General features: G+C 34.6%; 1 protein-coding gene across 1 annotated transcript in view; it reads right to left on the bottom strand.

The window, feature by feature from the left end:
• Positions 1-24,221, bottom strand: part of FBN2 (fibrillin 2) — a 116,166-nt gene that overhangs the window by 50,429 nt on the left and 41,516 nt on the right. The window contains exons 15-25 of the mRNA XM_087926889.1: positions 23,246-23,368; positions 22,587-22,739; positions 21,381-21,434; positions 20,528-20,653; positions 18,226-18,351; positions 12,858-12,977; positions 11,378-11,515; positions 9,227-9,277; positions 7,346-7,471; positions 5,094-5,321; positions 1,092-1,217 (exon numbers count right to left, since the gene is read on the bottom strand). Of these exons, the coding sequence (XP_087783015.1) occupies positions 1,092-1,217; positions 5,094-5,321; positions 7,346-7,471; positions 9,227-9,277; positions 11,378-11,515; positions 12,858-12,977; positions 18,226-18,351; positions 20,528-20,653; positions 21,381-21,434; positions 22,587-22,739; positions 23,246-23,368 (1,371 nt within the window). The remainder of the gene's footprint in view (positions 1-1,091; positions 1,218-5,093; positions 5,322-7,345; positions 7,472-9,226; positions 9,278-11,377; positions 11,516-12,857; positions 12,978-18,225; positions 18,352-20,527; positions 20,654-21,380; positions 21,435-22,586; positions 22,740-23,245; positions 23,369-24,221) is intronic.

The following is a 24,221-nucleotide window of genomic DNA, read 5'->3' as shown; positions in this document are numbered from 1 at the left end:
GTGAATCTCGTTTCCCCATTGACTTTGCTTGTTAGAAGATCACAAAAAGGATGACTCCAGGACACTGCAACTGTCATAAATATGAGTCAGTTGTCAAGCATCCAAATTTTATTTACGTGACTGTGGGGATGCTGAAATGGTGATAAGAGTGAAAAATGGTCATAAGTCAGTTTTTTCAGTGCTGTTGTAACTTGACTACCTGTATTTTTAAAAAGACACACTGAGTATATTAGTAACAAAACGCTGGACCTAGCACTCTAAGCAATGGACTTAGCATTTTTAAACTGTGGCATTGTGTGTTAAAATAGATCGAGATAAATATTTTCTAAAGGCTTGCTTCATATTAGCATAACCTATCAGAAACAAAAGAACTGGAGAAAAACTTGTTGCTTCTGTGTTGTTGTTGTCATTGTTATTATTATTATTATTATTAATTTATTCAAGATCAAAGAATTAACAATGCCTGCAGATAGAAAAAATGAAGCAAGAAGACCCCAGAGCTAGCAACTACTGGAATGTAAAAGTTGCTTTACCTTTAAGGCTGAAAATTTGAAAGAAATTCTTTTCTGCTTTTCATTAAAACAGCCCAACTTTCCCACTTTTACAGCAATATACTGTCATGTGAGTCTGAAAAGTTAGCCTGCATTAATGAATAGCAAATAGGTTGTTTACATGAGAGGTCCAAAACACTTCTGAATCATTTTCAAAGCATGCATAACCTTACTTACAAACATCTAATTCCCCCATTGTAGATCTTGAACACCTGTGGACCGGCTATTACATTGATATTTTTCAGAATATTTTTAAAATGAAAAGTGTACAAAAATGGTTAGTTTGGGTAGAAAAATGGAAGGTGGAACAAAACTACTCAAATCTTTACAATCTGGTTATTTAGCCATTCAAAATTTAGATTGTAGGAATGTTGAGAAAAGCAATGCTTTAGTTTTCTAATGAACATTAGAGGTTGATATCAATACTTTTCAAACTACTTATTGAAAGATCGATACACATGATCGGTAGTGAGAATCTAATGACAGAAGTCTCTCAACTGATAAAGCAGTGAAAGACAATCCTTTATATGTACAATTTACCTGTGCAATTTCTCTCTTCCATATCAAGCGCAAATCCATTATTGCATCTACATTTGAAGCTTCCAATCGTATTTCTACATTTGCCATTTGTGCACATGCCAGAGAACATTTTACATTCATTTATATCTGCAACAAGAAAATAAATGCATACTTTATAGATTCAAGAGGTTAGTTATCAGATAGAAAAATGTACTCATACACCCTTAAAAACATCATAAAGCACAGGAATACATCTGGACAATGATTATAAATAAGTGATAAATGGTTTTAATTTTCCATTCATTTGAATGCCTTATACTTATTTTGTAGATCTTTTCATCATAAAATAATTCTCCAAAGAAAATTCAGACCACTATGAATTAGTTATGAAACCATATTTTCTCAAAGTGCATAGTAAGCTCTTTCATTTTTGCTTTAATATGATGAACAGGAAAGATATCACTATCTGAAATTAGGAATTGTGCTTCTTTGTGGTTGGCAGTTAATAACATGTCAGATTAAATACGAAAAGATATAGATTTATTTTGATGTAGGCAATAAAATCATTAAATTACCAAGCAAGTTTGTGAAGTCATAATTAAAATAATAACATCCGATATACAAAAGGGATGTTTTTGTACAAACCATTTCTCATAATATTGCCTAGAAAACTGCACATGCTTGTCTACATAGTTAGTAGGAGTTAAGACTTAATAAAATGCAAAAACAAAACAAACAAAATCCTAAGGAATAACAGCTTGGTTTAATGATTAAAGCACTGGACTTGAGTGAAGAGACTTCAATTCTAGGCTGCTTTAGGTACAGAAGCCAAATCAGTGATTTTGGCCTCTCAGCTGTCTAAAGAAAGCATTGGTAAACAATGTCTGAAAATGCTGCCTTGAAATGCTGCCTTGAAAGGGATAGATTGCATGGCCAATCTTGCATTTCTGAGAGGGCTCCTTGATTATTCAGGCAGTAGTCTGAGAATTATAAATGTGTATTACCAAATAATTTCATTTTTTCACAGAAAATTAGGCTCAATAATTCAGTTGACTCAATAAAGAAATATAATTGTATTTATAGTTATATCTGATTCAAACATTAGAGACAAAAATACTTAACTGAACAAAATCTCTTTGGCTGCAATTCATTACATAAAGACTTGGATAAGTGCTACTCAATGCCATGTATAGGACTGCATAACACTTGCATATTTCAAACTTTTGAAAGAACCTTTTGTCATCCTGGATAAAGTAGTAAAGATGTACTTTCCACATTCTCCTTTAAATTATACAATGGTAAAACTAGACCTTACAAGGCAGATGCATTTAGTAGTTTCCTAACATCTGTAACAAAAAACATCTGTTAGGAATGCTGTGCAGAAGAGCTGCTTAAATGTTTCTTCTCTAACCATTTTCCCAGTCAAAAACACTTTTTTCAGCTATTTCTCATTTGAAAGAGAAAATATATGATTTTGAAATATGATTTTGAGTGGAAAATATCTCTAGGGGAAAGAACTTTCATTCCTCACCAAATTCAAAGTCCTTTGTAGCTGCTTCAAAAGAAGAGAGGGAAAAAAAAAGAAAACGCTTATTTGTTTTTGCTTCAATTACATCATATATAGTATATATTTCATATGTTTTGGAGAAGATCTTCCAAGCATAGCAGAGGAGAGAAGAGATTTATGTTAATTGTTTCAACAATTGTGTACTTTATATAAGGATTTCATTTTTTTAATCAAAAGATATCTATTAAAATTGTACAGGTAGACATTGACTTATGACCACAATTGAACATAAAATTTCTGTTGTTAAGTGAGACATTTGTTAACTAAGTTTTGCCCCATTTCATGGCATCTCTTGCCATAATTGTTAAATTAATCATTCTAGTTGTTAAGTTAATATCACAACTGTCAAGTGAATCTGGCTTCTCTATTGACTTTGCTTGTCAGAAGGTCGCAGGGGATCACATGACCCCAGGACATTACAACTGTCATAAACAAAAGTCACCTGCTAAGCATCTGAATTTTGATCATTTGACCATGGCGATGCTGCAATGGTCATAAGTGTTAAAAATGGTCATAAGTAACTTTTTTCAGTGCCCTTATAACTTTGAACAGTCACTACACGAATTGTTACAAGTCAAGGACTACCTGTAGTTGCTGGATTATGAGTCCTTGTTAAGGGAACACTTACACAACACAATGTAACTCCTAAGTCAATCACACTTCTGTGAAATCAAACTGTCCACTTAGGTAGCAACACTGATTGACAATCAATTTCACATGCTGTTGTGCAAATGGAATAGACAACAGGTGGAAAGCATAGGCAGTTAGCAAGATATCCCCAATAAAGGAGTGGTTCTGCAGGTGGTGACCACAGAACACTTCTCAGTTCCTATGCTTTCTGGCTGATGGTTTGGTCACTTTTGAATGCTGGCGGGGCTTCCACTCTAGTGATAGCGTGAGACAGAGTCTACAACTCACACAAGTGGCTCAGGTAGTGCAGCTCATCCTGGATGGCACATCAATGCGAGCTGTGGCAAGAAGGTTTGCTGTGTCTATCAGCGTAATGTCCAGAGCATGGAGGCGCTAACAGGAGACAGGCCAGTACATCAGGAGACGTGGAGGAGGCCGTAGGAGGGCAACAACCCAGCATCAGGACCGCTACCTACACCTTTATGCAAGGAGGGACAGGACGAACACTGCCAGAGCCCTGCAAAATGACCTCCAGCGGGCCACAAATGTGCATGTGGCTGCTCAAACAGTCAGAAACAGACTCCATGAGGGTGGTATGAGGACCCGACGTCCAAAGGTGGGGGTTGTGCTTACAGCCCAACACTGTGCAGGTCATTTGGCATTTGCCAGAGAACACCAAGATTGGCAAATTCGCCACTGGCACCCTGTGCTCTTCACAGATGAAAGCAGGTTCATACTGAGTACATGTGACAGACGTGACAGGGTCTGGAGACACCATGGAGAACATTCTGCTGCCTGCAACTTCCTCCAGCATGACTGGTTTGACAGTGGTTCAGTAATAGTGTGGGGTGGCATTTCTTTAGGGGGCCGCACACAGACCTCCATGTGCTTGCCAGAGGAAGCCTGACTGCCATTAGGTACCAAGATGAGATCCTCAGACCCCTTGTGGGACCATATGCTGGTGCTGTTGGCCCTGGGTTCCTCCTAATGCAAGACAATGCTAGACCTCATGTGGCTGGAGTGTGTCAGCAGTTCCTACAAGATGAAGGCATTGATGCTATGCCCATTCCCCAGAGCTGAATCCAATTGAGCACATCTGGGACATCATGTCTCGCTCTATCCACCAACGCCACGTTGCACCACAGACTGTCCAGGAGTTGGGGGATGCTTTAGTCCAGGTGTGGGAGGAGATCCCTCAGGAGACCATCTGCCACCTAATCAGGAGCATGCCCAGGCGTTGTAGGGAGGTCATACAGGCACGTGGAGGCCACACACACTACTGAGCCTCATTTAACTTGTTCTAAGGACATTACATCAAAGTTGGATCAGCCTGTAGTGGATCAGCCTTTTTTCCACTTTAATTTTGAGTGCAACTCCAAATCCAGACCTCCATGGGTTCCTAAATTTGATTTCCATTGATAATTTTTGTGTGATTTTGTTGTCAGCACATTCAATTATGTAATGAACAAAGTATTTAATAAGAATATTTCATTCATTCAGATCTAGGATATCTTATTTTTGTGTTCCCTTTATTTTTGAGCAGTGTATGTGTGTGTGGGGGGGGCATTCAGCTTTCTTCGGGTATTTTCCCTTTTATATGGTTCATATAAAAGTCTGACTCACAGATGAACACTACATAGAAGCCTGATGATGGCAGATGAGATTCTGCCGAAACGTTGCTACAACTTTAAAAGCACAACTTTAATGACATGGGAAAATACCCAAACAAAGCTGAATGCCATACATGTAAGTACCCGCGAAAACTTAAGAAATATATATATATATTAATGAAGCACATAAGGTTTGTCTGAAATATTATTCTTTACCTTTGTAAAATGGCCTTCCAGTTAAAATATCCCCACGGTTGGAGAAGCCTGGACCTCTGGGGCATAAGTCTTCATATTCTTTTGTGCCTGGCTTGGGGCATTCCTCGCAGTCGGAACCCCAAGCAGCACCTATAGCACAGCAACACGTGTCCATACGGAATTTTCCAGGTACAGGTTGAACACAGTCATCTTCATCCCATCTCAGGTAACACTGCTCCATTCGGATATCTACATGTGTCATTAAAATTAATCGGAAAGATAAATACGAAAGATTCCCATTTGCACTTGTCAAATATAATAAATATTATAATTAATTCAAATTAAATATGAATTCAAAAGAACGCTATTTCTTCCGCAACTATGCTTGAAAGTCTTTCTTATGGATTAAAAATAAGAACAGATTAAAGACGATTATTACTTCTTAAAGAAAAAAGTCTTCTCAATATCACAGAAGTTACTACAAAGTAGCATATATACAAGAGGGCAGAAGGATGAAAACAGCATGGTAGATTTATGTTGTAAATTTTTGTATATGCACTAAACTGTGGTGGCAAACCTATGGCATCCATGCCAGAGGTGGCAAGCAGAGCCATCATCTTAGCTCAGCTATGCTGCACATGTGTGCGTGTGTTTGCGCCTCCTGCCGGCTAACTGATCTTCAGGTCTCTGCTGTGCATGCGTGGGGGAGGTGCATGCACATGGAGCTCATGTGCGTGGGTGCATGTGTGGAGGGGCACGTGCATGGGTCGCATGCATATGCAGTGGCATGGTGCATGTGCGTGTGTTGCATTTGGGGGATGCGTGGGTATGCGCTTGCTTTGGCCACTTGGTGCCGAAAAGATTAGCTATCACTGCACTATAATCTTGCATGCATGTACAAAAGGACTAGAACCTGCAATTGTAACACCACTATGCTGCTTTGTTCAGCCTGACAAAATTCCTGCAGAGGTTTATCTTTTTAAAAGCAATTTTAAATGTATTACCTATTCTGAATACATGTTAACACTATAATAGAGTTAGGAAAGTTATATATGTTATTTTATGGTGAGAGAAGCATAGCCCTGTTTTTAATTTTACTGCAATTTAGTTGTTTTGTAAAATTAATTCAATATGTTTACAGATGCATTACAAAATGCTGGCATCTAACAAGTACAAATATAATGTGAAATTCCAAGAAGTGGGTGGAAAGTACATCTGCAAATGAACCAATAAAAACAAAACAGAGGCTATTGCATTACATATATTTTCCTGAGCATTTCAGTCATTCTGTGATATCTAGAAGAGGTCTTAGGTGGAAACAATTTCCATGTATTAAGCAGACTTCCTTTCCAATAAATATGATCAATATATCCCAAAGATGCATTTTTCAAGAGGCAACTGGACTTTCTGGGTTTTCTTTGAAGATGTTCCACTTCTCATCCAAGAAGCTTCTTCAGCTGAATTGGATGGTGGGGAATGGAAGGATTTATACTTCTTGCAGACAGCTGATCATTTGCATTCTTTTAGCGGGTCATTAAAGTCACCCAGAGATTTATTTATGTCATCAGGGTTACCTGAATGGTGCAAATGGGTGTGGGGCTTCTTGGAACTGTTGAAAGGACTGTGTTGTAGACTGGAGATAGATGATGTTGTATCTCTCCCCCTCTGTTGGGAGAGGGCTGTTCAATGTTGACATAGATGGCCTCTTTAACCCGTCTTTCAAACTAGTGGTCCTCTCTGTCCAAAATGTGGACTTAGCTGTCTTCGAGAGTGGCTTGTAAAATCCTTCCATCCCCGCACCATCCTGCCAGAGAGCTGAGGAAGCTTCTTGAATGAGAAGCAAAATGTCTTCAAAGAAAAACCAGAAAGTCCAGATGCCTCCTGAAAGAAGCACCTTTGGGACAATCATGACCTGGATGACTGAGAATCACTGTAGACATTTATGATCAACATATCTGCACGTATGTATGTATATAGGTATATGTGTGTGTATGTGTGCATATAATTCTAGTATGTAATTCTTGTCTTTAGCCTCTCTGAATCTGAAGTTAAACCTCAACACGTGCACAATAAATGCAAAAAACACCTGTCCTATCTCATTTTTCTTTGGTTAACAAAGATGTCTTAAGATTCTGAGACTTCAGATCTACAGCATTTGGATGATAACAGACTAGAAAAGATTAATGTGCATGAATGATAAAAGTTGAGGATCTCCTTCAGGGTAACTTGTAGTGCCTTATGTAGATCGATAGAAACTTAAGGGAAATACTCACCCAAACACACCCTGCCAGTTCCATCCAATGTCAGACCACTGGGACATTCACAATGAAAAGAGCCTCTGCTGTTGATGCACCGCCCATTGGGACACACCCCCGGAAAAACTTCACACTCATTTACATCTGATATATACATAAAAGGGAGTTTACAATCTACTCTTATAGACATACTGTGTATCAGAACTATAAGATAGTATATTTCTTAAAAATAAGTTACGTTTTCTTTATCCAGCTATATTTCTTGAAGTAAGAAAATGCAAGTACAAATAAGGATACAATGCTATATATACCTATTTTTGAGGAAGCTCTACTAAGCAGTGAAACTTTATTTTGAATATTTAGCTGTAAAATTGGACAGTCATAATTGAACTGATTTATTTTTTAAAAATGAAATGTGATTGTCAAAGTATCTGTGGTGATAAAGACCACAGATACTTTGTTGGATTCATAGTTTTTTGTTTTCTATAGACTGCAGCTAAAATCAGGATTCAAAATGGATTTTGCATATAACTTTTGAACTGCAAAGAATTCGGTTACATACACTTAGGAAATATTTCTTAATCCAAAGAATAGGTAGCTAAAGTAGTTTTTAAAATGTCAGTCATTTAGAAGATTTGGTCCCCTACCGGAAAGAACAGGACTGGATAGTTGATCGAAAGGTTAAGGCCATGGATAGGGGTCCTTTGACCAGCTTTGGTTGGTGGCTCACTTGTGACTCTTTTTATAGCCAATAAATTTTTGCAACAGTGACTTTTCACCTTACGCCTTAATATTAGAATGTTATGACATTCTGCCTTTAAAAATCATTCAGAAAGCACAAACAATGCAGAAGGCAGTTCCTCACTTGCAGACAGGCGACAGCTGCTTTAGCTGATTAACCCCAGTTCTGTGGGTACAGCAGAATTCTGAGGACAATTCAAAATGGTGGGGGAGCACTATAAAGTCTTAATTCCTGGTTATTATTGGAACCATCGCCTCTGAATAGAACATTCTCTGCAATTCTTTAAGGGATGCTTCAGGATCTGACCTTATAAGAAATATGGAGAGTAGGTCCAGAGCCATGCCTTGTTGTTCCTCTATCGCTATGGAACAGCTCACCCAGAAGGACAATTGACATCAATCCCACTGAACTTTCAGAAAGTGGTTCTATTTAACTGAATGTTTGCAGTTGCCTTAGACTAGTTTTGGAGAATATTTTCACATTTATATTTATTGAACTAGTTGGTTTAATCATTTAATTTAGTTGCGTTATTGTATTCTTTAATGTTTTTAGTACTCAAAGACTTGGGATAGAATAATATACAATTTCTTCAATAAATAAACACATAACTGAATAAATACATTTTGCTGTAATAGTATCGTTGCCTTAAGTCCTTCTACCTCTTCCAAAAGAAAGCTTTCTATCATGAAAACAATTAAGAGGAAAATCGCTTTATTACTTCCAAAAGTAAGTGGGAGGAAAACAATACTAGGAATTCCATGTTGCTAGCAAGAGAACTTTATGGGTGTGCTTGAATAAGCCACCATGATTTCTTTAGTAAAGCAGCAGGACGTAGCCAACCATGGCGGAACTCAGAAATTAAGCAGGATTCGAAATGGTCCATAATTAAGTGGGATACAACCAAGAAATACAATAGTTTTAGACTAGATTGAAAAGTTGGAAAATATTCCCAGAAGAACTATTTCTATTTTGTTGCCAGAAAATAACTGGAACCTGAAGGAGTTGAAATTAACTCAAAGGAAAATTTAGAATAGTATTATTCTAACATAAAAGGTAGTGTTCATTGGAGAATAAATTGACTTCAAAAGCAATTTGGATCATATGATACTTTCATTTTATTTTGTTAGTTAAAATAACTCAAATAGTAACAAGCTTACCTTCACAAGAAACACCTTTGACTCTTGCAAATCCTCTAGGGCATGCAGTATCTGTAAGAGAAAAGAAGAAACATTTGGAGAAATACACACACACACACACTTAATTTAGAACGGGATAAATCAGTTTTTAAAAGGGAAACATTTATTACCAACTATATTAAGGAAAAAATATACTTAGAGAATGATTGTTGGAGTAGTAGAAAATAAGACCAATATTGCAAATCCCACTATCCTAATAACAAAATATTTCATGCTTTATGAACTAACAATATATTAATAAATCCATGTCAGATTTACATGTATTTACTCATTATCCCATTTCTCCCATTTCAAAAGAAAAACTGGAAGTACATTCAGTATTTTCCCCTAATATGTACATCTTATATAACTTTACTAAAGACAGACTTTTATAAGTACGGGTGTTCGTACATGCATCCAGGTTAGGTAGGACTTCAAATTCAAAGAGAAATTTTTTTTTATTACATTTATAAATACATAACATAAATATAGAAAAATATCCTGTATATGCAGCATCTGTCAATAACCCTTAATGCAGCTGTAGCCTGTATCAGGATCATGCAGCTGCTGTACAATCCTAGGAAGATGTTTTTGATTTATGGAATTACTGACAAATGCCATTTTCTCTTTAAATGCAAAATTCTGTATACATACATACAAATACACAAACACACACACACACACACACACACACACACACACGCTCTGGCAATGGTCACTCATGATCTTATCACCTCAGCCACATCATACACTATGTCAGCCTGAAGCTATTCTGAAAATGCTAAATATATAACTGCGACTGTGTGGAGGTCAACTGGGACTCTTTAATATATCTATAAACATTTGTAAAGGAGATGTTTTCTTGGCTACAAATTGATTCGAGATACAAGTGTCTTAAGACCTGTGAGACCATGTACTCAGATAGAATCTGCCCACCCAAGGTATGTTTGAAGAAAGTTTGCTGACAGTCACCATATCCAATCAGATTCAGTGGAAAGAAGACAAAACTTTTCAGGAACACCCATATACCAGAAATAAGACCTGTAGCTTCATTCCTGGTTCTTAAGAAACTGCCAAAAACTCAGTTAAAAAAAAACACACATTTGAGACATTTTGATATTGCCGTACTACAGATAGTCCTTGACATATCTGTAGTACAGCAATATCAAAATGTCTCAAATGTATGACAGGTCACTTAGTGACCATTCAAAGTTATGACAGACCCCTCCAAAAACTACTTACAGGCTAATTTCAAAATTACAATTCCCCCACAATCCTGTGATTTCATTTGGTTCCTTGGCATCCAAATCATCTTTATAGCTATTTACAGTGTCCTGTGATCACATGATTGCAGTTTTTAAATTTATTTTTGCAGATTTCAGGTATTTACTTCTGCTTTCCAGCCATTGGGTAAAATGTATTTGCTTTATTCAATTAATGATCGCTACAAAAAAAAATATATAGTGTCCTGCCTAACAGTCACAATCCTGTGATTCTGGCCTGGATACAGTCCTAAATCAAGGACTTGCTATAAGCTGCCAAAAGTCAGAATGATTAAAGCGGCATAAATTGCACTTGAAATAAAAAAAATATCAACACATAAAAACTATAAGTAGTCCTCAACGTATGTCTTAATAACTGTGAAAATTACCATGGACACTCCCAGGTTACTTAAGACCCAGTTTTAAATTTTGATGGTTACCCCTACCTCGGTCACACAATCACTTTATGGCCATTTGCAGTGTGTAAAGGTTATGTGAACATGTTTGCAGATTTATAGCTGTTTTTCTATAGTTTCTAGTGTTTAGTTTTGTTTACCAGTAGAAAAAAAGTCCATTGGGAAAAAGTGATTTGCTTAAGAACCATACCATTCACTTAATAGCTACTACAAAAGATGTAAAAAAAATCTGGTGCAGTCACATAATGTCATCACTTACAACCATAATGACATTGGACAAACATTAAAACTAGTATACATTAAAGTAATAAAACAAAACAATAAGAATAATAAATAATTTTAACACAAAGTAAACCTGGTGTGGTATACATGTTCTACTGAAGCTGAACTCGAATTACACACACACAAATATATATGTATAGAATTTAGAAAACATTATGAAGTAGAAACCATACCAAATTCACAACGCTCGCAAGGACTACCCCAAGCAGCTCCCAGAGTAGCACAGCATTCTGATTTCAGAGTAGCTCCATTAAGATTCACTTCACAGCGATTATCTTGTATGTTCAACCAGCATGTTCCTTTCAGACTATCTACAGTAAATTAAAACACAGTAAGGCTTTCCTAATTCTTCTGTGGTAAAGCATATTCATTATAAATAAATACAAAATAACTACTGCTTTTGTAGAAATTTACTGCTAGAGCCTTTCAAACTGGCTTGTCAAATTTTGCTACTATAGTATTGCTGTAAATGAGGCAATAATTTAAATACAAAAAAATATTTGGCATAATACATCTAGCAATTTTGTCTTTACGATACTCTTTTCTTTTTCAGCATAATTACAAAAGCATCCCCATCTCTCTCAATTAGGACACCAGATATAGATTATAATGGGAGAGTATAAAAAATGCATTTATACCTTTGACACTAGGGCAAGGTCTTGAACTTTTACTTTTTTATTTTCAATAATATTAAATTAACGCTTGTTCATTATGGAACATATTAACGCCTTAATATAATTATGAGAGATCAAATACAGAATACAGAAAATTGGAAAGGACTTTGGAGGTCTTCTAGTCCAACCTCCTATCCAAGCAGAAGTCCTATATACCATTCTGGACAATCTCTTCTTAAAACCTCCAAAGGTGGAGCATTTCAACTTCTGGAGGCTAGCTGTTCCACAGATCAATTGTTCTCACTGAAAGAAAATATCACCTTTATTGGATCAAATGGAACAAAGCAAGGGGTTTTTACTCTCTCATTAAAGGCCTCTGGCTTTATAATTCTTCTAAAGAACAGCAGAGTGGAGATTTAGATGGCCTAACATTCTTCTGTTGTTTAGAAGAGCCACGAAAACCAGGATCTTTACTCAGACTTTTGGCATGGACAGCACAACCCCTTGCTTCATTCTATCCAGCCTGATCTTCATGCCATTTTTGAATATTATTTATTCCCTTTAATTGGTTCTTCTTATAATTTCTTGCTTTCAATTACTGTGAGCCACCCAAATGCACAGTTCATGAGGAGACCTTATCAGTAAACCTTAATTAGAAAAATCCTAATTAAAAATTTATTCTTCTATTAACAGCAAACAACAGAAAATCTTAATCAGGATGTTTCTAAATGTAATAAATGTATCAACTGCGAATTACAACATATTTTCAGTGAGGTATATTTAAGATTCACTAAATAAAAGACAAATACTTTTTGTAACATTATATTCTGATTTTTTTTTTGAAGCTTGATAGCATTTTTTTGATGAAAAATGAATTTTAATCAGAATGTTTCCAGATAAGATATTGTATGGTGCTATTGTTCAGCTATATTATTTCTTGGATATTACCATATGCTCTTCTTATCTCTTTTAAAGACTATTGTGTAAATACAAATTAAAGAATTCATAATATTTTTTAAAAAGAAACCATTAGACTCACCAATACAAATGAAACCTGTAGAATCTAGTTTGCTGCCAGATAAACATTCACAAATGAAAGACCCAAGATTGTTCCTGCAAGCACCATTGACACAAGGACTGCTTTCACATTCGTTTATATCTATAATCCAGAAGGAAACATGTTAGACTCACTTTCTGGAAAATATTATAATGTATGAATCTTGCCATGAACAACATTATGCCAGAATGTCTGGAAAATGTATTCACTGATCTGAGAAAAGAGTTAAATGTCTTCAATGCAGAGAATGTATGGCTGGTAGATAACAGTGCCTGCATAATTTTGTAAGTGATAATTAATTGGTTACCTCAAATAACCTGGAAATATATTTTAGAATTTCAATTGAAGCAGTTTTCCAGAATAACTGTCTTTTGAGAGATCAAGAATACTTTTTAATGGAAGCAGCATGTTCTGTACAACAATATGTCCAAAAACTGTTTTTTCATTTATGGCTCATAAAGCTTTAAGATATTTTTTAAAAACTATAGAAACTAAATGTAATTGTGTTATGACTCCACTGACTCAGCCAGTTTGGAAAATAATACTATATAAGAGAATGAAGGGTATGTGTGATTGCAATAATCTTTATTTTCTTTTTCACATTCTTCTCCATTTTTTCCACAATTGTTTTTAAGTAATTCCATGTGAAGACATATCATCTGACAGCTGATATTAATTGCAGTAAGAGGTAAAGAAAGGGAGTTCTTAGTGATTTTATGGACATTGTGTAAATGGTATATGAAAAAGACCTTGAGATACAGCCTAGAGAACAATCAGATAAGAGAGGATATAGGCCACAGCTGCATAAAGGGTGGAGAAAGAGGCTTAGAAGACACCCTCCCTATCTTCACAGGCTTCAAAAGAAACAATGGAGATTTATACATTCATACTTTTAAGATTCTGTTAATTAGCATTACACTACAGTAGTTTATCTGGTGTGTTTTATATCTGGTATACCTAGGAAGGTTAACACACTATTATATGATTTTATTGGCAAGAATACCTGTACCCCTTTTTCCAGTATATTGTTCTGACTTCTAGGCTGAACATGTCTATAATAGTCCACATGATTAAATGGCACAATGGACAACCTTCAGACAATTGGGAACAACCTGTAATGGTACGTGAGAATGTATTTGATGAATGAGAGAAAGAGATGTTGTCTGAGGAACAAGACAAGACCTTGTCAGACAAGTCAAGGAAGAATCCCCAATAGCTTAATGGTCAAAGACAGAAACCTGGAAAGGACCTCCTATTGCTTTTAACTGTCTGATCAATTAGGGCAAATCCTGTCCCATTTTATCTTGAGCTTGTATGAAATTCTAGACTATGGGGGAGGAGATTTCTGAGTTTAAAATTCTTGAAACAACCATTTTGAATTCAGAATATTTTGATAAACCCTAAATGACAATGAAAATCAAAACAACAAATTTATTATTTAATGTACCAGATATTAACACATCTACCTATCTACCCAGCACCAAAATTCTATTAGCAATTCAATCTGGAAAGGAAATTAACTTGGACAAGGTGTTGAAAAGTCTGTTTTAGTTAATCTAAATCAGAGGTGTCAAACTCACTTTGTCATATCAGCATCACGTGACATATTGGGACTTTTCCCCCATTCACTAAACCAGGCATGGGCATGGCCAGAGTGTGAACCATCCGGCCCATGAGCCGGGAGTTTGACAGACCTGATCTAAATGAATCTGAGTTCCTATAAAGACTTTAAATCAATAAAAATGCTGGAAAATTTCTCAAGAGGGTAGGTGGAAATGGGGAATCTGAATTTATGTACAGCAGTCATATCTAATGATTAGAAAGTGTGCCTTGTGACTTTAGCCAAGTCACCTTTTTGGGGGTGCCAAATGAATAGAGGTTTTTTTCAGTGTTTTCCTTCTCCTACTCTCTTCTGCTAACTTTACACATGTTTAGTTGTTTAGAAACTCTCATAAATTTAAGACGTTGCCAGGGGTGTGGAGAAAATTTGCCCTTTTAAAATATGTACACTGTTTATGAACTGTAAATGTCTGTGTTCTTGTAACTTTATATTTCTAGAAATGTTATTAATTATAATAAACCTACCAAGCCCAAGTGGGTGGTGGTGTTAGAACCAACAAGAGCTAGGAACATTCCATGTTTAGCATTTTCCCATTCAAGGGTGATTAGACAAACTTTTACATGGTTTGATCTGTTGTGCCAGTTATGCCCTAGATCAGGGGTGTCAAACTCGATTTCATTGAGAGCTGCATCAGGAGCCGATGTGGGTGTGGCCAGGGTGGTCATGCTAGCTTGATGTCACTTATGTTGGGGACGCCTGTGGTGGCCCAAGTGCTCTGCCAGCGAACATGGGCTCCTGAGCTCCGTTTTTGACCACAATGGCCTCCTGGAGCCTCTGGGAGCTCAGTTTTTGCTGGCAAAGGGCTGCAGGGAGGCCATCGCACCTGAAAACAGAGCCTGGGAGGGCCGTGTGTGGCCCACCAAAGCTCCATCATTGATGGCAGAGGCACTGCAGGCCAGTCCTTCACTGTTTCCAGGGTGGTTCCCCCAGGCCAGATCTAAGCACCCTGCAGCTAAATCCAACCCACGGGCCTTGAGTTTGACACCCCTGACTTAGATTGTGGGAGAGAGTGGCTTCCAGACACTCATGCCCTGGTCATCTTACAGCTCAATTACTGCAATGCACTCTAATGAGACTGCCCTTGAAGACCACTTGTAAGCTTTAACTGGTCCAGAATGCAGTGGCACGGTCAGATATGGACATGTCTCTGTGTGCCCATGTAACACCATTGGTTTGCAAGTTGTACTGGTTGAAATTTTGCTTCTACGTGCCATTAGATGCTGGTTGCTATTTTCAAAGGCCTACATAGAATAGGGCCTAATTACTTGAGGGACCTCTGTCTCATATAATATCTGCCTGCTTGATTCAAGGTAGTAGGGTTGTTGGGTTGGTGATGTCTGATATTTAGAGGTATCATTGCATGATGTAAGCTGTTCCTAGTAGAGCTACTATTATCATTATTATTATTATTTACTAAGGGCAATTGTATGTAAACCTTTTAAAGACAACTCCTATTCTTATATGGTTTGGACTATAGTGTTACATTTTATAACACTCTGTTTTCTTTGTTTTAATGCACCTTTGAGTATTTTATATATTTGCTACAACAGTCTAAGTAAGAACTAAATAACCTTATTTAAAATAAAAACTTATGACAACTTTCATTTCTGTTTTTCATAGATTTAAGACCAGATTATTTAATATTTCAATACACTTATAGGAGTTTGCAGTCATCTGGATTTAACTTTGCTTAGGACAGGTTTTGGGGGATTTTTTTATCTAATGTTAAAGAAAAAAAGATTATAAAATTATAAACAATTTTCCACTGTAATTTCCACATTAAAAATTTAGTTTAGCTGAATTTGCTCCTTTTATAAAAGTAACTTGTTATTTGTTTCTTCTTGAAAGTCAAAGCCAACATTTTAAATGTTCCTTGTGATTACATTACAATGATTTATGTATTGTTGTTTGTGTTCTGGATTCATGTATAACAGCAGGAACATGTTTATAGCTACAGCTATTCTTTGAAGCTAAATATCAAGATAAACAGATACAGTTAGCATCTCTTTGTTGTACTATTTCAGCCTTCATTTTTTAATAAATTCTCCTTAGTACTAAAATATTAAAACACATACGCAACCATTTGAACTCCCGACAAAGGATAACTTCAAATATCCTGCAAATTGATTTCCCTTAGCTCTTCCTCCCTATTGTCTTCTACATGCACCAAGTCTATCCTGGATGTTTTCCCCAACTCTTCTGAACCAGATTTGGGGGTCTATAAAAAGAATTTTATCCATCTGGTGGACAGCTTTTAAAACATGACACGCACTACAATGCTAAACATGTTTATTTAATGCAAGTCTCGCAGGGTTCAACAAAATCTACTTCCAATTGAACAGAATTGTGTTATATAAAATAACCCTTGTTGCAATGTTATTTGTTGTATCAATATATTTTTACACATATATATTCATGTATCCGGGCTATACAACAGAAATGTGATTTTTTAAAAATACTAACAAGATTTTCAATAAGATTTCAAATTATGTTGAGTATGATGGAAATTGGTTGTTTAGAGTGAACCAAAATGTAGATATGTAGAAAGAGTATATGTTAACCATAAGGTAGGTAAAAATCAGGAGCAAATTTTCCACTGAACTTTTGGGAAAGCTCTGAGAAGTGCTGCTTTATTGGGACATTTATAAAATTAAAGTGTCCCTGGAAGTGAATTTTTAATTTCTATTGGCTACAGTATGTTCCTGATAAACAGCCAAACTGTTCTTTTTAACAAAAAAGTGGATTCCAACTGGGCATTTTAAATTTGTTATAACATGTTGTATAAGATTATGATTCCACTGGCTATCATGAAGTTATTTCAGAACTTGAAATTATATTCTTTACAAATATTGATACTCTTATAGGAGCACTTGAGTTCTTGCTTGGCTGTACAAAGTACAACTCAACTTTTACCGGTGTAACAGAATTGCTCTGCCACCACTTCACTGAGTTCAACACTTCAGATTTTGCGGATTTTCTGCACATTCATCAGCATGCACAGAACACATTTCTTCTGAAACTGGACAATGGGTAATTTGCCTCATCATTATCAACCAAAGGCGCCTTACTTTTCCATAGATCTCATAGTAGATCAGTTAATCAACTGGAATTGAAGCAGCACCTTTCAAAATTATTGCTGTGTATATGTATAATTCAAATCATATTTTGCTTTTATTCAGATTTTACATGTTGTAACAGTTCAGCAGATATTAATGTTATATAATAATTTAAAAAGTTATCTAGATTAGGCTAACTTTGTAGTACATGATAATATTTTCAAAAGATTATAGCCCAAAATTCAAACCCAGTAATATAATTCTCATTTAATAGCCTAACACACTTCCAGAATATTTAGGCAAATATGGCATTTGCCACCTTCATACACAGCATATAGAGGAATAGCTAAATATCTGTAAAATATCTGCCCATAACAACTAAAAAATTTATGTAACTTTACTAGCTATCAATTTAGCTCCAGTTAAGTCCTGCTTGTCCAGAAAAGTTTATTAGTATTTAGTGAATCAGACTCTAAGATTTGTCTACTTTAATGTCTCAAAAATTAAAAAAATTAGCTTATAATGAAAAATTGTAAGAATTAACAGTTTTGGCACTTTACATTTTTTTAAATGAAGAAGTCTGTAATTAAATACTTTACTAATATTATCAATTTAAATTAAGGAGAGAATTGATTAAACAACAGAATGCCTATTTTTAGTTAAAAATTATTACCTTCACATGTGTCAGTTTCACTGCTGAATACATATCCTTTTGGACACACACAGCTGTAACTTCCAGGTGTATTTCGACAAAGGCCATTGTCACATAATAATCGATTCACAAAACATTCATCAATGTCTAGAAAAGAAATAAATAATTCAAATTAGTTTATGTGCTAGAGAATGTGTTCTTCTATGAGAAAGCAATACCTACATCTCTTTTTCACATTACTAAGTTTTTCTGTAATACTTGTCTCACTCTAGAATATAATTGTGAAAAGAAAAGTGTACCTTTTAATCTAATTAGTAATGATGTGCAAAGTTAGGGCTAATTTTTCGTATTATATAGTACATATTAACCAAACTAGTTTTTACTGCAGTAGATATTATATAAATAGAGAAACTAAACATTTTTTCATGAATAGGGTAAGCTTTCCATTAAATATAGTTGACACTGTTTAAAATGCAAATTATTATGATTTATTATAATAATGCAAATTAAAGGTGAATTCTGTTTGCAGAACTAGAAATTCACTGATACAATTTCTTATGCAGCTTCCTGTGCTGGTGTAATAGTATAGAAATATGGAGAGTCCTGCCTCCATATAACTAGAAGAGATTTTGGGTAAAATATACATAGCTCAATCTCTGGAGTCAATTAATTATTTCCCAATAACATGATCATCAACCATTATAGTAAAGTGAGACTTCTACATAGCTATGTATCTAAAAAAAACAAGACAAATATAATTGCTATAAACATAAACAAAATGTTTCGATAACAGAACATTATATAAGGCATGATGGTCATTTCTACTGCTTAGCTAAAGCAAGTAGGTGCTTATATTGGGTAGCAGTGAGAGAGGATATATAGCGATATAGGAAGATACAGGAGTCACATGAGTCACATTAGGGACAATAATGAAGCATCAAGTCATAATATGCAGAAAACTATTTCTGATTTTACTAAGAAAGCCACATGGATAGAAAATATAAAATGAATGACAATATATTGTTGGATGATCAGCTCCTCAGGTTGGATGTTACTCAATATGCTACCGAAGGAGAGCTGGGGATATTTCAAGGTGTCTAGTTGCCATACAACAGGCATGAAAAAAGATGAATGTGATTTTAAAATTTGGACAAAGAAACATCAATAATCAATGTTATACTGATGACAATGTGATACTGATAAAAATACAACCATGTGCCATTGAGTGACAAGGTAGATACCGAAGTGAATGATAGCTTCTGTGTTTCAACTATCCACAATGAAGTAACAAATAGTCAAGAAATACTCTGCAGACTAAAACTTAGTAGAGGAGACCCAAAGGCCTTGGAAAATAAATTGATAAATGCTGTGCTGCCTCTACCTTTCAGAATTCAGAATAATGCAAGCAATGGTATCTCCTATAACACTTTGTATAGATGAAAGTTGGATTGTAAAGAAACAGGATAGGAAGAGTTCTAAAGCTTTTCAGTTTTGGTGTTGGGAAAAGACTCCTGAGAATAAAAGGCAAGAAAATGATCATCCCAAAAAATCATCTGAGAATTCTCACTCAAGGCACAAACGATCAGTTTCGAACTACCGTATTACATTTCAGACACATTGTGTGAGGACCTATCCCTCTAAAAACATGAGGGAGAAATATGACCTCAGTTACTGTGGCAATGGATTAGAATTAAAAGTCTTAAAGGACCAGGCTAGGGACAGATTGTCATGAAGATAATAACAGATTGTGATGGAGAAAAACTATCCATATAAGGGCGTAAGAGGTGATACCAATTTGATGGCACGTAATCAAAACTAACAATTATTTTCTGGAATTGAGTGTCTGTGTAAGCCCCTTTTTTGGTCATTAAACATTTACCTGTTCTCTGTTAAAAAAACAACAATTATTTTCTTAATGCTGTATTTTTATTTTTTATCTATGCTAATAATGGATTGATAAGATGTTCTCTATGATTTTAGATCTCATATTTTATGTATAGGAAATGTATTTATAATACAAAAATCTAATAAATAGCTAAAGTAGCAACATATTTCGTAATTGTCACAAAAATGTCAATGTTTAATGGAAATTACTAAAATAAATTAGACAAGAAAATGATTTCCCTATAATACTGGAAGGTAGATATTATATGGTTAAATATATATGATATGCAGTTTAAAATTGGTCATAACTGTTATATGATACATAGTCAATAACTTATTGATATAAGTGAGGATATAGTAGAGGTCACTATTCTTTCTGCGTATCAAAATATTAAGGTATTAGAACAGTTTCAGAATGAATATTGTTCATATAACATACCAACACAATTTTGTCCTGAAACATCTGATTCATATCCACTGTTGCAGTTACAACGATAGCTGCCACGTAAGTTTTCACAAACCCCATTAGAGCAAATATCAGGATCTAAAGCACATTCATTTATATCTGCAATAACAATATAATGTCAGCGTATATTCTGCAGTACCTTTTATTAAATATTAAGGATATATTATTCATGAAGGTCAGCACAAGTTTATATTCAATATGAACATTAATTGATATTAAAATAAAATACCTTGGTTAGAAATCTAGAGACATATACATTGTTATTTAAAAATGGCATCATCAAAATATCCAACAAAATACAATGTATTTTCTGTATTAAAACAGAATGAACCCAATACTATGTGGTTCTAAAGAAAAGTCTGTATCATTATAACAATTTACATGCATAACAATGCAGGTAGTTCTTGACTTATCACTAGTCACTTAGTGACCATTCAAAGTTACTATAGATTCCAAAAAGGGTACTTATCATCTGGATTCAAAGTTCTGACAGCCACTCCCACCTATGGTCATGTGATCACATTTTGGGCACTAAGCTACTGGATCACATTTACAGGTGACTGCAGCACTTTACAACATATTTTCCTGGAAACCAGCATTTATTTTCAGCTTCCAGAAAAAATGTCATTGCACATGATGGGTTTGTGTAATGACCACAGCATTCACTTTACAATTACCACAAAAAAGTTAAAAAAAACAAAAACCAGATGCACTCATGTCCACTTAATGGCCAGCACAATTCTTGACTGTAATTTGGAGCTCAGTTACAGTTGTAAGTCAAAGACTACATTTACTTAACATTATTTTCTGTATGTGCATATTTTACCTCTTCCATCCACAGTAATTCCTACTCCTCCACTACAAAGGCCATGGAACTCAGCTTCTCATGAGAAAATAAAAATAGTGAAATACAATATAATTAGAGCAACTATATTAAGTTTTAATATTTTAAAATATTTTATTGAATGAAGATAAATTCTTTGAAAATTCTGCTCTTGTTCATACACACTTCAACATAATTAATTTCATTCACTTATAAATAATATAACTTCAGAAAGACTTCCTAAAACAACATAATTTGATTTAATGTTACTATAATTTTTTAAGTAAGATAAATGTCAAATTTATACAAATTACTTAGATAGAAACAAACCTTCTTTTTCAATTAGTAGGTTATATCTTAATTTACAATGCAGAATACTATCTTGCTTATCTTCACAGTATTATTGTTTGCTATATACATCACCTTCACAGATTCTAAAATTCCTAAACAAGTACACTACACTGCAATACAGCAGTATCTCAACTGACAAATTACCATTGACAAAGTTGGTAAAATGTTTTTTTGGAATAAAAACAAGTTGCAAAGTATTGGTTTTATATTCGATATCCTCTATTTTTATACTTATTTGCATGTTACAGAATATGAGCAAATAAGCTTTTTGGAACAGAATCCAGCTCAACATTTAGATCTAATTCAATTCAACTGCATTTAATTTTTGGATTAATTTATTATGAATGTCCTGTGCACATGCACTTTGCTTTCCACGTTCTTGTTTTGTGCTATCCTGTATTTTTTTTTAATTTAGTAAAATTGAATTCAATCCATTCTCAATTTTTCATGCGAACCATTTTTTTGCATATAAGCAGTGTGTAACGTTTTCAGCAATTTAAATCTTAAAGGGGAACAGGGATCTATATTACTATCTATGGTTTAAAGACAAATAATGTTTCATAAGAAAACACATAATTATTAAAACTCTCACTGAAAAACAAAGAGATATATTTTGATCTGAAATGGATTTGAAGCACAATTGAAAACAAATGTTCTAGACATATAATATAGTATTTTGGGAAACAGAAAGAAGAAGACTTTCCCTCTCTTTGTTTGCAATGCTACCAAAAATGGTAGTAAGTTATTCATAATTTTAAAAACCTGCTTTTTTAAAAAATGGACAAGATTTATAATCTATCATTTGTTTACAATTTACTATTCATGCCAGTTATGAAGTCCAAAATGATATCCCATTACCTGAATTCTTGGCAGGACATGGGTGGCATGGTTCACCAAAGCCATAGTCTAAATTGGCACAGCAACATTCAGATTTTGTCACTGCTCCAGGAAAAGGGCGAACACATACTCCCTTTTTGATTCCACCATAGCATGTGCTTCGCATATGAGTATCTAAAAATAGATGGGAAAAACAATACATAAATTAATACTCCATAATGATATAAATAAGCATTCTCATTTTAAAAATGAATCCAATTTTTACACCTAAAATTTATGGATTCATATGAAACCCAAGAATTCTATACCAGTCAAATATTAACATCTAGCTGTGTTTTAATGTAATTATTGTTTTTAAGTGGGTATTCTATCTATGTTACAAGTTATTTCTTAAGTAGCATACTAAAGTTTATCAATTAATTTCCTGAAGAAAAACATGCTATTTCAGATATGAATGAATCCATGTTCTATTATCTGTAACATTACTTTGTTTTAATCTAAGAAATATTTGTTGCAACAGGTGGTAATATTGAGCTGAGCTTGACTAACTAAAAAAAAGTTAAACAAGGCTGGACTCAATTTGCACTTAGATGGTAAACTACAAGTAAATCTCAAGGCTAGACTTGAGATTTTAGGTTAGACCTAAAACGTTTTCTTGGAAAGTGGAAAAAAATACTTACCAACACAAACTCGACCATCAACTCCAACAGCTAGTCCAGGTGGACAATCACAACGAAATGATCCTTCTGTATTAATGCAGTGGCCATTCATGCAAATACCTGGAGTTTTACATTCATCAATATCTATTAGAAAAAAGTAAATTGTACATATAATTTAGTACTCCCTGTGTGAACGCCAATAGATCGCATTGCTTAAAAAACCAAGACTCCTGTTAAGTAGATTGTTTGATAAACAATTAATATAGCTTTATCAGTCAATGAATATTTCCTATCATTTTAAAAAAATGTTTGCTATGCTACATTCACAATCATATAACCGAGTGGTCTACAACCTTTCTGGCTTCACAAACTGGTAGTGGCAGGAGATTATGGTTTTGCATGTACAACCTAGATCCATTTAAAAATAAAATATTTTCGGCAGCCAAGAGCAAGTCCATATTATCATAAAGGAATGAGAAGTGAATAGAGCCATTTTTCTCTCTTTGTTTTATTTTATGTTTAACCTTAACCAACATCATAATGAATGTATTTTATTCATTACCCAAAATAAAAAATAGTGCCATTGATTTTCTACTAAATTTTATCAGTGAGATACAAGTGGTGGAATCCCACAAAGTCCACAAAAAGATTGTCTCTTTGAAATATTATTTCTTATGTTATAAATGAGTATTATGTGTAACTAATTCTCCATGATTGTTCAAAAACTATTATTGAAAACAAATTGGCTTAACATTATGTGTAGCTACAGTGATGTATCTGGTTTTAATTCTGCAATTATATTAAAGATTTTAACAACAAAATAATATATCATCCATATGCATGATATAAATAATAATAAAGATTTCCATAACACTTTCAAATGCAAAAAACACACCACAATTAAGAGTCAGGTGGCATAGAAACTTAAATTTAGTATTGTTGTTATATAAGTATAGAACTTTTTATACAAATATTGATCTCATCAAGATAGGTAAAA

The sequence above is a fragment of the Pseudonaja textilis genome, chromosome 2 (assembly GCF_049901715.1).
Source record: "Pseudonaja textilis isolate UNSWEBS1 chromosome 2, rPseTex1.2, whole genome shotgun sequence".
NCBI classification, from domain to species: Eukaryota; Metazoa; Chordata; class Lepidosauria; order Squamata; family Elapidae; genus Pseudonaja; species Pseudonaja textilis.
This window is presented reverse-complemented; position numbering and strand designations above follow the sequence as displayed.